We start from the raw sequence: 14,129 nt of genomic DNA, 5'->3' as shown, positions 1-14,129 counted from the left end.
TATGTAAATGGAGAAATTTAATTCGTTCAAGGGGTTATTTTCGGTAATTACAGCCAATAAGATCCTTCCAAGTGGAAAGATGGATGGTACAGATTCGTCTTTCGAACACTGGATCATTCGCTCTTATGGTCTTCGATTTGCAATTGTTAACGCTAACGGTAACAGAGTGGACGGAAAATAAAAATTTGGTGGGAATTAATAAATCGACACGCGTCAAATTATGTACGTGTTCTGAGGGTTATAATTGGACCGAGCTGACACGCGTCAAATTATGTACGTGTTCCAAGGGTTATAATTGGACCGAGCTGAATTATCCAGCTCCTCGAGCTTAACATTCTATTTATAAATTGTTTGTTCATTAATTTTATTCATGAAATAGCTTATTAATTGTATAGGTTTCAAAATGATGGACACGTGATAAACTATGTAAGTGTTGGGAGGGCTTTAATCAAGTCGAACTGAACCGAATGTTCATGTTCAGCTCATTGAGCTCAATATTCTATTTGTGCTCAACACTCTATTTATGAGTTGCTTGCTCGTTAATTTTATTCATGAAACAGCTTATTAATTATGTTCATTTTAAAAAAATTAATACAAAACTACGTTGTTTTATATTTCATCCTTTGTAAAAATATTATTACTAAAAAAATAATTGACCCAAGTTTGCTCGCGAACGTGTTCATGAACATTATAATCGAGCTTGTTCATGAATCTATAATTGATCCTGCTTGCGAACTTTCGAGCCGAGTTTCACCGTATTCAAGCTCGACTCGTTTATAAATAGAACCAAACATGTGAACTTTTATCATACCGAACGTCGAGCAAGTCATAAACACTTCAGCTCATTTATAGTCCTAAAAGTTTGTTGAGTTCCAAATTTACCATCCACATGTTTCAACAAATGGATGGTTATATTACAAGTTTCGGTTTCATATCGTTGCTAGCATATTTATTCATATGAATTTAGTTTATAATCTTTACTTTCTATGAGCGCCCTGACCTTTTGAAGGCCGGTTTTAATCGCAAAGTACAGTGTCACTTAACATTGTCTTAGGACGCTGCTTGATAGGTCCCTTTCAGTCATGCACTATTTATTTAGTCGTGGGCTATGTCACTATTTTATATTAACCTTTTTTATCATATTTTTAGGCTACTTTATTTTATCATATGCGTCACCCGGGATTAATGTCCGGGAACATAAAACCAAATAGATAACATAAGCGCTCACATAATGTCATCTCTTCAAAGATAGGTTTGTGAATTAAAACATGGTAAGGGTTTGATAAACAAGTTTGTACCATTGACTTCTTGTTAAAATACCAAATATAGTCTAATCTGTTTTCAGTTTTATATACATTCACCACGAAGTTTGCGGAAAGCGGTAAATAAATATTGAATTATAAATTACGTCTCAATTCACACCAAAATCTTATACATTTGTTCTAGTCCTAAACAAATCTATTAAACCTGCAAGCCAAATAAACATTAGTCGCGGGACATTAGAACCCATCTTTCGAATTTATTCTACGACATCGGACTCGATCAAATAGGACTTAATCATATTCTATAGTTCTATCACATCAACATGGCATTTAATCTGTACCCTAAATATGTTGATTCTAGTTGATTAATTTCATTCCTACATTACCCTTTGTCTTGTAACTAATTGAAAATTATATGTTAAGCATTTAAACGTCTATTTTTGCCTATTGAAATTGAAATTTACCGAAAACAACAACTAGAGATCCAACCCGAGTTAAAACGGATGAAGCTGAAATTTTGGGTTTATAAAATTGTAGCCGATTGTGTACATTGGATGGTCGATCGGCCACAGAGTGTGGTCGATCAGCTACAATCTCAAAAACCCATAATTTCAATCAGAATTTTTGGAAATTGCAACAAACAGAAATGAAATTAAACACGAATAAACGCCAAAATGGAGGCTTTTAAACCCTTCAGAAAGTTACCTATTGAGTTCTGTTCAGTTTTGCAAAAAGTTAGACTCACAAACATAATCGAGCAGGAACCGGCATCCGAACCCCATGAATAGTGACTGGAATTGGTGTAATTAGATTGCAATTAGGATGAAATAGTTTCAATATGATGATTTAAAACCCTTTCTTATGATATTTGAAAATGCATATTTGGTTAAAAGTACAACTTTGAGTGTTTTATTATGGTTTAATCCATAAAGTGTTCATTTTTAAGAATATGAATTTTTATGATGCATTTTGAAAATTAAACTATATATATATAGCTATTTTGAGTATAAGTACTTTATGTAGTTGATAATTACTTACTGAGATTTTTGTCTCACCGTTTTAAATGTTTTAATGTTTTTAGGTGAAAGTACAGGATCTAGAGAAGATTACCGACTGATTAGGCGAGGATTGGAAGTTATTGCCTATTGTTAGAATTATTATTAGAACCTTAGTATTTCAATTGTAATATGATGGAGAGTTGGTAAATATGTTGAGGTTCTTGAATGAATAATGTAGTAGGAATATTTATTTATTTAGAATATACATTTAACAGGAAGTTTTGAAAAGTGTGATATTTATGACATTTGGATAATTTGGAGACTATTAGGTGTTGATTGCGATCTTTCTATTTCACGCCCGATGCCGATTGAGGTCGTTCAGGGTCGGGTGTGACAGTTTGGTATCAGAGCCTAGGTTAAATTCTTCGGACCTAAGGTTGATAGTAATTGAGGAATATCAATATTTGATGATAGCTAAAAAAAAAGTTGATAGCAATTGAGGAATATGTCTATTTGGAGATATCTAAGAAATAGTTGATAAAAATTGAGGAATATGGATATTTGGTGATAGCTAAGAAATAAATTGAAAATTTTGAGGATTGAAACTAGCTAATGAGGTGTAAAAATGAGATTTTATGGTTAGTAATATATTGGGTGTATGAAAATTAGTATATTATTTGATATTGGTAACATGATTTATATACATGATATTAAGTATGATTTAGAATTGATATTTGGGAGTTTAATAGTTAGTTTAAAACTATATATATTAGATGAGAAATAAGGCTAGAAGACTTGGAATAATATGACGAGTTTATATTCTTAAGAGTATAAGTAATCGATGAATTGATAAATTGATGAATATATAAGTTTGAGAAAAATAAAGTATGGAAATTTTTACTATTTATCATGGAGTTCGATTAATATTTTGGAGATTATAATAGACACTAATTTGGAGTTATCATAAATAGTTGAGGATATGTATATTGACAATTGAATTTATATAGTACCTTCATTGGTAATAGTGAAGTAATTTTAATTGAAGTTTGTGTGATTATAGTGTAAGTTTATATAAGGATCAAATTAAGAGTTTATAGATCAAATAAAGAAATTGGATGACATTATAAATTTTATTGATTCTATATGTGTAAAGATATCATTTGGAGTTTGGAGAAAGAAAAAAAAAACATTGATATCGTAATTTAGGTACTATATGGTTTGGAGAAATGATTGAAGTTTATTTGGTTGGATTAATGGTATATATGGTGGTGAATATATATAAAAAAAATAGCATAGTAGTTTAATTGAATTGGAGGAAATAAATAGAAAATTTTAAGAGTGGCATGAATATTAAGATTTTATGAAATGAGTCTTATTGATAGGAAATTGTATTATAATAATAAGGTTTATATTTAATTGATGATGATGATTGAGGATTATAATATAAATCATGATTGGAGTGAAAAATTATAGATATAAGTATTATTATCATGATGAAGTAAATTATACGTTGATGCAATTTATTGATTCGGATTATTTGAAGTTCAAGAAAAATATAATACTCTACATATTAGTGGTTTAAAAGTGATTTTTTAGAAATCTATAGAACTTGGAGATAAGTGAAATATATTTGATATATATGAAAGGGATGGAACCAATTGTGATTTAAATCTATTAAAGTGAGATTTGGTTTAATACTAGGAGGATATGAACATAAAGTGTATCATATTATATAAAATTGAACAAATGATATTTGAAGTTTTATTGTGGATTTATTAGTGATGGAATTGACTAGGTTGAAGCTTAGAGTTACTAAGAGTTCTATTTAAATGATTGTTATAGAGACGTCGATATTGATAAATGACGAAGTTAATGGGTGAAATATTAGGATTTATGGTCTCATGATGATTATGACTAATCTTAGTGAATTTGAAGTAAATTTGTGATCTTTGAGATTATTTGAGGAAGATAATTACGATATTAGAAAATATGAATTTCGAGGACGAAATTCTTTAAGGTGGGGAGAAATGTCACATCTGTGTCCTCAATTTAAGTTATTATACCCTAATATTATGTTATATTATAGTTATTTATTGATTGGAGAGTTAATTGAATATTATGGATATAGTTTGGAGACTAATTTCATGTTTCAAGTGTAAAATTAAAAGTTTAGGGTAAGTATTAGAAGAAGTTAAATTTTAGAGGGACCAAAATAGACTATTTCTCTTATTGGGAAGATCAATAACACAAATCAAGATTTGTGTTCTCTAAATTAATTTACATGGTTGGAAATAATGTGAGAAATAATTACAAAAATGTCAATATGTACATAGACTTGACAAGTGTTTATCATGCATGTTTTCCATTATGCATGTTTTTCACATATATCTAAAATTGCCACATGTAAATAAATGTTATTATTATTATTATTATTATCAATTTAAGTATTTAATTACTTTTAATTTATTATTTATTTAATATATATATTATACTTATTTTCATAGAAATTGTGGTTTTGATTTAAGATATTAATTTAGCAATATTTTATTTTGAAATTTTATATTATGAAAATAAAAAGATAATCTAGTAAGTTTTAATTTTTATTCCAAAAATAAATAATTACAAAAAAAAGATTTTATTTTTTTTCTAAATGGTTAATTTGCATTGGTATATCACCTACACAATATTAAATAAATGGAAGTGTTGGCTTTTATATATACATTTTTAAACATTAAAAAAAGAGGCATGCATTTATGAAATGTGTCATACATGCAAATTTTGAAAATTTAAATGTGTCATGCATATGAGAGGTGGCATTCATGCATTTGAGAAAAGATTAATATATGTAGAAATCTATTTGAAAAAAAAAAGATATTCATAAATATACATTATTTTCATCCTGGAACAAAAAAAGAAGGGAAAGAAAAGAAAATGAGAGAGAACTCAAGGAAATGAAATTAAGGGTGTGAATAAGAGAAAGTTGGTAGTAAATTGAGTTAAGTGAGAATGTCCAGACACTTCAATTCATAGTTTAAGTTGTGAAGATTGGAGTTCGAAATCTTTAAGACGAGTTTGTGTACATTAGACAGATTTTGAGACTCGGGTTGTATCTTTCGTCGATTAATTGTTGAAGTAAGTAATTATCAACTACCTTTTTGAGTTTTTATGTATATATATATGTATGTATAACTCTATATTTTCCAGAAATTAAATTTTTATGGTGATTTTTGACATGCATTTGATTAATTGGAGTTTTTATGATTTAGTTGTTAACATGAGCTTAAAGTTAAGTTCAAGTAATTATATATGTGTTTGCATGTCAATCTCAACCTATAATATATGTTTATGTATATATGATTAAAGTTTGGTTTTGATGAACTTAGTATATTTGATTAATATTTGTGTAAGATTTGATATTTTGAAGAGTTAAAATTCAAAGAAAAGTTTGTTGAGAAACTTTATTGATAATTGATTTATGAACAAGGGTATATTTATATATTAAGTGATTTTCTATAAATTTATTTCTCAAAGTAAATTTTAGTTTTAATTAAAGATTGTTAAAGTTGCAATTTTGATGAATTTATGATTTATTGAAATAAAGTATATTTTTAAATTATTTATTGATGATTTTAGTACAATAATGATTTATGATGGAATATTTTGGAAATTGATTGAGTAAAGGTGTTGATAAAACTTTATGATGTTTGTTTATGAGTTATATATATTTTGATATATATATATATATATATATATATATTTCTGTTCTTAAATTATATTATGAAATTATAATATTTTTAGTATCCATCAAGAGTAATCCGGATAGGTGGCTTTAATTAAAGTTCGTATTTAATGAGAAATACGGCCTGTGTACACAGTTAAGATCTAATAGGGCATGGCAAAGAAGTGTTGAGTAAGACCATGCAGGGTTAGGCAAAATTATAAGATATCTCGATTCTATTATATTGTGGGGATTGATACATACGGGGATTATCTCTCGGATGGATACGATTTGCGAAATATTTATTGATATACGATTTGTGAAGTAATTATTGACATACGATTTGTGAGGTATCTATTGAGATACAGTTGATGGAGCTTTTATTAAGATACAGTTTATGAAGTATTTATCGATATACAATTTATGAAATATTTATCGAAATACGATTTATGAAGTATTTATTGATTTACGGTTGATTTGAGTAAATGGTTAATTACGAACCTATTTATTTTGTATAGTTGAGATTTTAAATAAATAAAATATATATAGCTATTTTGGATATGAGTTTTATATTAAGTGTTTTAATACAGTGATTTACGTTTTGACTATGTGTGGTATTTTAAGAAATGATAGCAAGCTTATGATATTTGAAAATGCATATTTGGTTAAAAGTACAACTTTGAGTGTTTAAACCCTTCAGAAAGTTACCTATTGAGTTCTGTTCAGTTTTGCAAAAAGGTAGACTCACAGACATAATCGAGCAGGAACCGGCATCCGAACCCCATGAATAGTGACTGGAATTGGTGTAATTAGATTGTAATTAGGATGAAATGGTTTCAATATGATGATTTAAAACCCTTTCTTATGATATTTGAAAATGCATATTTGGTTAAAAGTACAACTTTGAGTGTTTTATTATGGTTTAATCCATAAAGTGTTCATTTTTAAGAATATGAATTTTTATGATGCATTTTGAAAATTAAACTATATATATAGCTATTTTGAATATAAGTACTTTATGTAGTTGATAATTGCTTACTGAGATTTTTATCTCACCGTTTTAAATGTTTTAATGTTTTTAGGTGAAAGTACAGGATCTAGAGAAGATTACCGACTGATTAGGCGAGGATTGGAAGTTATTGCCTATTGTTAGAATTATTATTAGAACCTTAGTATTTCAATTGTAATATGATGGAGAGTTGGTAAATATGTTGAGGTTCTTGAATGAATAATGTAGTAGGAATATTGATTTATTTAGAATATACATTTAAGAGGAAGTTTTGAAAAGTGTGATATTTATGACATTTGGATAATTTGGAGACTATTAGGTGTTGATTGTGATCTTTCTATTTCACGCCCGATGCCGATTGAGGTCGTTCAGGGTCGGGTGTGACACTTGTGATGTTAGATTAGTTCTTGAGGGGGATACTATGCCAAAAACCCCTTCAGATGACGGTTAAAAACCGTCATCCCGCAAGATATAAAACTGTCACGGGCTCACTGCCGTTTGTTGATGCTTCAGATGACGGTCATGTTCTGTCATCCATAATAGCCTCACATGACAGCAACCAAATAGCGACTTGTCACCTGACCACTAATTATATACGGATTATCTAATAACAACTGTCACCGAATATATGTTCTCATGACACCATTTTTAAATAATCTGTCAAAATATTAAGTTAAAATGAAGTTGTTATGTTAATGTTATAACAGTTTTTGTTTTCGGAATGTCATCATAACGTAATTCACATGGCATAATTTATATTAAATTCTGTCAAATATTAATGTTCAAATGACAATATATCTAGATATATCTATCAAGTTAAGGAATGTCACATTACAGTTTTAGTTCATGTCTTTCGTCGGAATGCAATTAGTATGACAGTTGGCTACCAATTCTATGTCATATATGTCGTTTTTCTATTTTTTAACCTCTTTCACAAACTTGTATATATAATCAAAGTGCAATCCCAATATAATGCAACTAATGTATAAATAACTTTTATATATAACATTAAAATTGTACATACACAAAAATGTGCACAAATCGCATATATAAAACTTTACATGTACGCAATTTGACTTAAAACCAACAAAATCACCAATGTACCACAACGTGCATTAACTTATTCTAACAAAAACTCGCTCATGCCTTCAATACCATTACTTATTGTGCCCATTCTCTGTGGACTTCCATAACTCGTTCAAGATCACGCCGCCAAAGTTGATCTTTTGCCCAAAATTTTTGAGAATGTATTGCCACAAGGTAAAAGGTGTAATTTACCTGCTTTCAGCATATACATAAGTTGACAACTATAAATTCCAAAGTCTAATGAAGTTCAAGCCTACAATATACTAGAGCTTGTAAAGTTAGATGTTTTTTTTCCTTATTGCAAAAAGTCACAGCTTCCTCAAATCTAGTTAAAGGAATTTTCAGCTTTCGAACATCAGGCTAATATATCAACTATGTTATTTGAAAATAAAAGTTAAGTCAAATAAACAACTTGAAAGAGTCTACATAAGTCTTACTTGAAAGAGTCTGCACTCATATTCATCTTCACCTTCTCCCCCTATTGGAAGTAACAACCCTGACAAACAAGCATAAGACCTATATCAATTTTTGTTCTTACAAACAATAAGATGAATGAATCACAGGTATCCTCACAATTTTCACACAATAGGTAGCATGCACAAAAGCAAATACTGTGATGTCTTTAACATTTCAAATCTCAATTACATATCGATCTTAAAGAAGAAATATATTTAATAATAATAAAAGTAAGAAAAGGAAGGTTGATCAGTAAAATGAACAAGTTATGAAGGAAGTAGGAAAAGCAGTTGCCAGTTGAATGCTGGCTAATTTAAAAATTCAGAAGCAAGAATGAAATCAGGGCATGTATTATCACTAGAGTGCCCACATCCCAATCAAGTTATTTCTTCAATCAAATTTGCAAGTTTTGGAACTCCACATGGAAGTTATGGTACTTACAGTCACGGAAAATGGAGTAGCACTAGTGCTCTTTTTGTTGTAAAGAAGGGAAAACCCTGTTCAATTTCTTAAAGCAGCTGCATATGTCAATTATGATTTGGCGGTTTAGAATATTTCTTCGACATTTCTTCCAAGTTTATTTCTTTACCTTCACCTACATCCAACCTTCAATTACAACAAACATTTCAGTAAATTGCTTCATATATACAGAAGTCATTAGTCAATATAGCTCATCATATCTCGCTTAATTAAGGAATGTGGGATATCTAACATATGGCTAAATGTACCACTTATACAATAACAACCAAAATATCAGCCCTTAAAAAGTGCATAAGCTTTTAAAAAACAATTCAGTAAACAACATTAAAGGCATAACATTCCCAAAATGAGCAGAACATCTACAAGTTTCTAAAAAGAAAGTGAAAATTGACAGGTTCTTCTGGTTTAAGTCTATTATAAAATCATCATTACAACTTCAGACCTACTAAAACCAACCACCCAAATCATACCTACCAAACCCAAATGTAAGCATTTTATATACAATTGAAGCAAATGCCCCAAAACCATTCAACCCAATTCACAAAAATCCACAAAAAAAACTTAAACTTTAAACCCAATTCACAACAATCAGAAAAATGACCAAATTGGAACCAATCAAATTCACCATAACTCGATCTAAACAAGCAAATTTCAATATCTACTTCATAATAACATCCATTTTTCTTTTCATTCTTCTTCATTACTTATAGCTTCAAGCCAGTGCTGTAGAGCTAATTTTTTAGCCTTTTCATCCTTGCATAAACCCTTTCCAACCTACAAGTAATACAATTTATACTTTTTTTTTGCATAAATTAGGAATTGAACTCAAGTCTAAGACGTAGTTATAGTAATTGGTGAAAAGCAGATTACTTTGGCAGCTCTTGTAGTAGCCCTTGCCCACTTAGATGCAGTAGTTTCATGTCTTTGAATGTTGAAGAATGATACTGAACTCCTCTTTAAAGTCGCAAAATCCAAAGCTTTCCACCTGCAGCAGCAGTAGAGCAGTCAGTAAAATGAAAAAAAGGACTAATTGAGAGAGGAAAGTAAGTAAGGCATCAAATCAGAGCTCTTCAACAACAACAAAACAATCAGTGAGATTCCTTCTAGTCCTATAGCTTTTGTAAATATTCTGAAGCTTAGTTGCAGCAACATCAAGCTCGGTAATTGGTTTTGGAGAAAATAAGACAAATAATTGAGGAATTATTATATTTGTTGGTTTTCTAATATGGAGTGGTTCTTGAACTTTGCTAAAAAAAATTCAGGCGATTGTCACCCAGCAATTTTCATGAGAAAGTTCTTTGCATAATAGAATTTATGATTGGCCAAAATACCTTCCTTCCAGGTCCTGATCCTCTTCGGGTTGGGACAGGTTCCACCTACATTATAAGAGTTCGTCCCATACACATTAAAGCTGATGGACCTTCTCAGGATAATAAGAAATGAGTAAATTTGTAGAATAATGCCTCATCAAATTTCATAAAATTTGAGTATCAAGTTCTCCATGAACCTCTGATGAAGTGGAGCGGCGGGCCTTGAACTATTTGGAGAAAGCGGATCCGAAACTGAGATTCTGAAGATAAAACGGGGTCGTTGGAATTTAGCGATTTCGGACCCTAATTTTATTGGATTCGGCCCATTGAATAAAACCCATTGGTCAAGAGACCCATGGCGGACGTGTTTTTTAGCCATCCGAGGTCGTTTAGGGCCTCAAAACGGCGTTTTGTGTTTTTTTCGCACTTTCGGTTATTTTCCTGTTTTATTGCTTTTCCTTTTAGGTTTCGGATTAGGTTTTAGTGGCCAGCCTATATAAAGGCTCGACCCCCACCTTATGTAAGGCAGTTATTGATTAATAAAATTTCAAAGTTTATTCTCTCTCTTTCCAATTTTCGTTAGTCGTGCGCGATTCAACGATCGTTGAGGGTTTTAAGCATTGTTCGTGCGCGAACAACCGTTTAGGACGAAAGTCTGTTTAATTCTGCTGCATCAACCTCTGGTATAAATGTTGCCTCCACTTCATAAAGTTTGTCCCATGCAATATCCTTGAACCAAGGATGAGCCTGATAAAATTCAACAATAATAGATTTGAGAAGAACTAAATTATTTAAAATGACTAACAAGTACATCAGGATTGTTTGGTGAAGTTACAAACTCAATCATATCATCTGACTTGTTTTTCCATAGGGATGCATCCCATTGAAACCTGTAATCCACCGACCGGAAGAGTTCTGTTTGTAATTCATAAACCTGCAAGGATATATAGGAATGAGAATTCGAGAAATTGTGAATCAATCGGAGAGAAGAAATAAGAGAAGACGGGCCGGGTAGAAGGGGATAAAAGCAACAATTTTGGCAGGGGAAGTAGAGTTATGAGGGGATCTCCCCTAGCATATATAACCAATTTGCATACAACACATTATTTCCCTAAAAATGAAATTAAGACAAGAAGAAGAATTACACGCATCTGGACAAGAATTAAAAATAGATTAATTTTGTAGGATCAACTCCTTAAGTCATCAATCTAACATGGTTATCAACAAATTAAGGTAAAATTGATTGAGGTAACAGATAAAAAAGAGAGGAAGAAATACCCGTCAACATTAGCAAGATAAGAAAGGTCGAAATAGGAGCAATCAGAAGCAACATAGCAGGAATTGCATTCACATATGGCACCATCTAAGTAAGCTCTTCCATGGCCATAGCATGATATGGCCATTAAAGTCATTCACCAATAGAAAACGTTCAATGTTTGATACCAATCAAGGAACTGGCTGTACAAATGAATACACAATTAACGTAAAGAGAAATCAATCAACAATAATTATAAAAAAAAACCCCAAATTCAATAAATTAAGGTTAGGGTTTTAAAAAAGCATGGTCATACCACCAACATAGCTAAATGGAAAAAGTTTTAGAGGTCTAGGAACATACCTCAGGCCCAAAGAGCAACGTTCCACTTTTTGATTTCAGATCACGTACGTTTCTTGGTGGAAGAAGAAGGTCTGGCAAGAGAGAGAGAAAGACAACAAAAAGATTAAACATGTAGATGTGGTAGGTGATCATGTATAAACCCTAGAGGAAATATACGCTAATAGCATAAATTAAACAGGTAAATCATCGATTCAAAATGTGGAGAACCTTACCTCTGACTTTAAAATCGATCCTCTAAGAGCTGAAGAAAAAGGAGGAACAAAGACAACATATAAAGCAAAGTAGAAAAAGGAGACAATGGCTGCTCTAAGGTGTTGCCATCAAAGCTTTGTTAAGAGGAGGGAAGAGAGAGAAACTATTTGGAGATCTTTAGTTTGAGGAAGAAAGATGTAGAGATAGAAAAAAGGAGATGAAATTAGAAAAGAGAGAAGGGGAGAATCGATTTTGGGTTTTGAGTTTTGAGCGCGCGTTAAATTTTTTGCTCTTTTTTTCTCCGCGCGCCTAAGTATAAAATTTTGGATTTTTTTATTTTCGTATAACAATGACAGTCATTTATTCGTAGTGTCGTCTAATGGTTAAATGACTTTTCCATCAAAATCGCGTTCTTTTGAGATGACAGAAGAGTATAATCGTAACGTCATCTGATAATCGAGCGCATTTTTAATTACGCATTCATATGACAGAGTTAAAATACTGTCACGAAAAATATTCAAACGATACGAAAATAAATGTCTGTCATGTATCTTGTGTCATGTGAAAGGGAAAATGGCATAGTGGATGAATAGAACTATTGGTTAATTTTAACCTTTTATAAAATTTCTCAATTAACATTTAATGGTTAGCACAAAGGCAAGCTTCAGAGTAAGAGACAAGATTAGTTTACTGAGTGAATCAATCTACTGAGCTTGATTCGGCTTCTGATGAGTGCGCTCAGAGGACAGCTCATTTTAGTTAGAGCTTCTGGCTTCTCAAGATTAATAGTTCAATTGACGCACAATGGTCAAAGCTTATGTATGAGATAAATAAGTTAGAACAAACAGTATAATCAGAGGTGATAAAGGCAGAGTTAATAAATACGCTACTCAGCAGATTTATACTAGTTCGGCCTCTCTCATACGTCTAGTCCTTATAATACATTCTTCTAAGATTTAATCCACTAAAGCACTCTTTAACGAGTAGAGCATACACCTTTATACAATAGACAAAGCTTTTGTAAAGTATCTTCCTTTACACTCACACTCGGCTAACTTTCTCTCTAGTTATTTGCCTATAACTGAAGCAAACAACAGAGTTTCTTATTTACAAATAGAAAATAAGTTCTAATATAGAACACATTTGAAGTATTATCTCTCTATTGGATTTACACAAATATTGAAATGAATGTGTATTACAAATATTGCTCTAGCATTTCACTTGAAGGTTTTTCTCTTTTCAAAGTTTTTGTTCGTTAGTTGTGAAATGAGATTGGTCTTGGCTTTTATAGTAGAAGCTTCAGGGAAGATTTGTTTGAAATTCAAACTAGCAGTTTGGAGGGAAAATAGCTTCTGTCGCTATCTGCTTCTGACTTCTGTGCCAGTTATCCAAAAGGTTACCATTGTCGCAGTCTGGCTTTTGTCTATTGAGCCACCCGTTCTTCTGACTTTAGTTTTGCAGGCTTGCAGTCTGCATTCTTTCCATTTTTAGATAATAAAAAGAGACATTGAGGGACATGGTTTTTGTAGCATGTCCTTTTTGCCAATTTGGGAACGATATAATTTGACTCGTTGTCAACGCCTTATTTGTTCTGTTTTTGGTGTCTGGGTTTTTGGATTTTGGGCTTCTAGATTCTGGGCCATAATCAAGGTTGCGGCCTTTAATCTTTCTAATGCCTTTTCAGTTTGTCTTTGATTTAATGCTTAAGATGTAATCAACATTCAACAAACTTAGCCAAAACCGAGTAGTTTGGTACTTACAATATAAATCTTAAGGATTCGATACCTGGACTTGTCCATATTATTATTTGATAACGACACGGTACACTTATCCCTTAGTGAGCATTTGAGCATCATCTCGGGACGCATCAACAACTAACCTTGATTGATGATAAGAGACTAAAAGCTCTAGACAGGCTACAAATGAATCAATAGCTATAGCTTATATTAATAGAGTTAAACACCAGAAGATTCCTCTGAAAGCCGATGATCTGGTTCTAA

General features: G+C 31.3%; 1 protein-coding gene across 6 annotated transcripts; it reads right to left on the bottom strand.

Moving 5' to 3' along the window:
* Positions 1 to 7,986: 7,986 nt before the first annotated feature.
* Positions 7,987 to 12,337, bottom strand: LOC136221874 (uncharacterized). Of its 6 annotated transcripts, none has more exons than XM_066009345.1 (10): positions 12,150 to 12,337; positions 11,938 to 12,008; positions 11,598 to 11,777; positions 11,155 to 11,253; positions 10,517 to 11,066; positions 10,341 to 10,385; positions 9,880 to 9,994; positions 8,971 to 9,135; positions 8,511 to 8,569; positions 7,987 to 8,265 (listed from the first exon to the last, which is right to left on the bottom strand). In XM_066009345.1, the coding sequence occupies exons 5-8, from the start codon at positions 10,696 to 10,698 to the stop codon at positions 9,121 to 9,123; spliced, it is 357 nt and encodes a 118-aa protein (XP_065865417.1). In that variant the 5' UTR covers positions 10,699 to 11,066; positions 11,155 to 11,253; positions 11,598 to 11,777; positions 11,938 to 12,008; positions 12,150 to 12,337; the 3' UTR covers positions 7,987 to 8,265; positions 8,511 to 8,569; positions 8,971 to 9,120. The 6 variants fall into 6 exon arrangements, 4 of the variants coding, with proteins under 4 accessions (XP_065865417.1, XP_065865416.1, XP_065865415.1 ...); XM_066009344.1 differs by having other exon boundaries at positions 11,159 to 11,253; XM_066009343.1 differs by having other exon boundaries at positions 10,517 to 11,253.
* Between the last annotated feature and the right edge of the window lie 1,792 nt (positions 12,338 to 14,129).

The sequence above is a fragment of the Euphorbia lathyris genome, chromosome 3 (genome assembly GCF_963576675.1).
Source record: "Euphorbia lathyris chromosome 3, ddEupLath1.1, whole genome shotgun sequence".
In the NCBI taxonomy this organism is placed as follows: domain Eukaryota; kingdom Viridiplantae; phylum Streptophyta; class Magnoliopsida; order Malpighiales; family Euphorbiaceae; genus Euphorbia; species Euphorbia lathyris.
The sequence above is the reverse complement of the archived record's forward strand: the minus strand, read 5'-3'. Positions and strand labels throughout refer to the sequence as shown.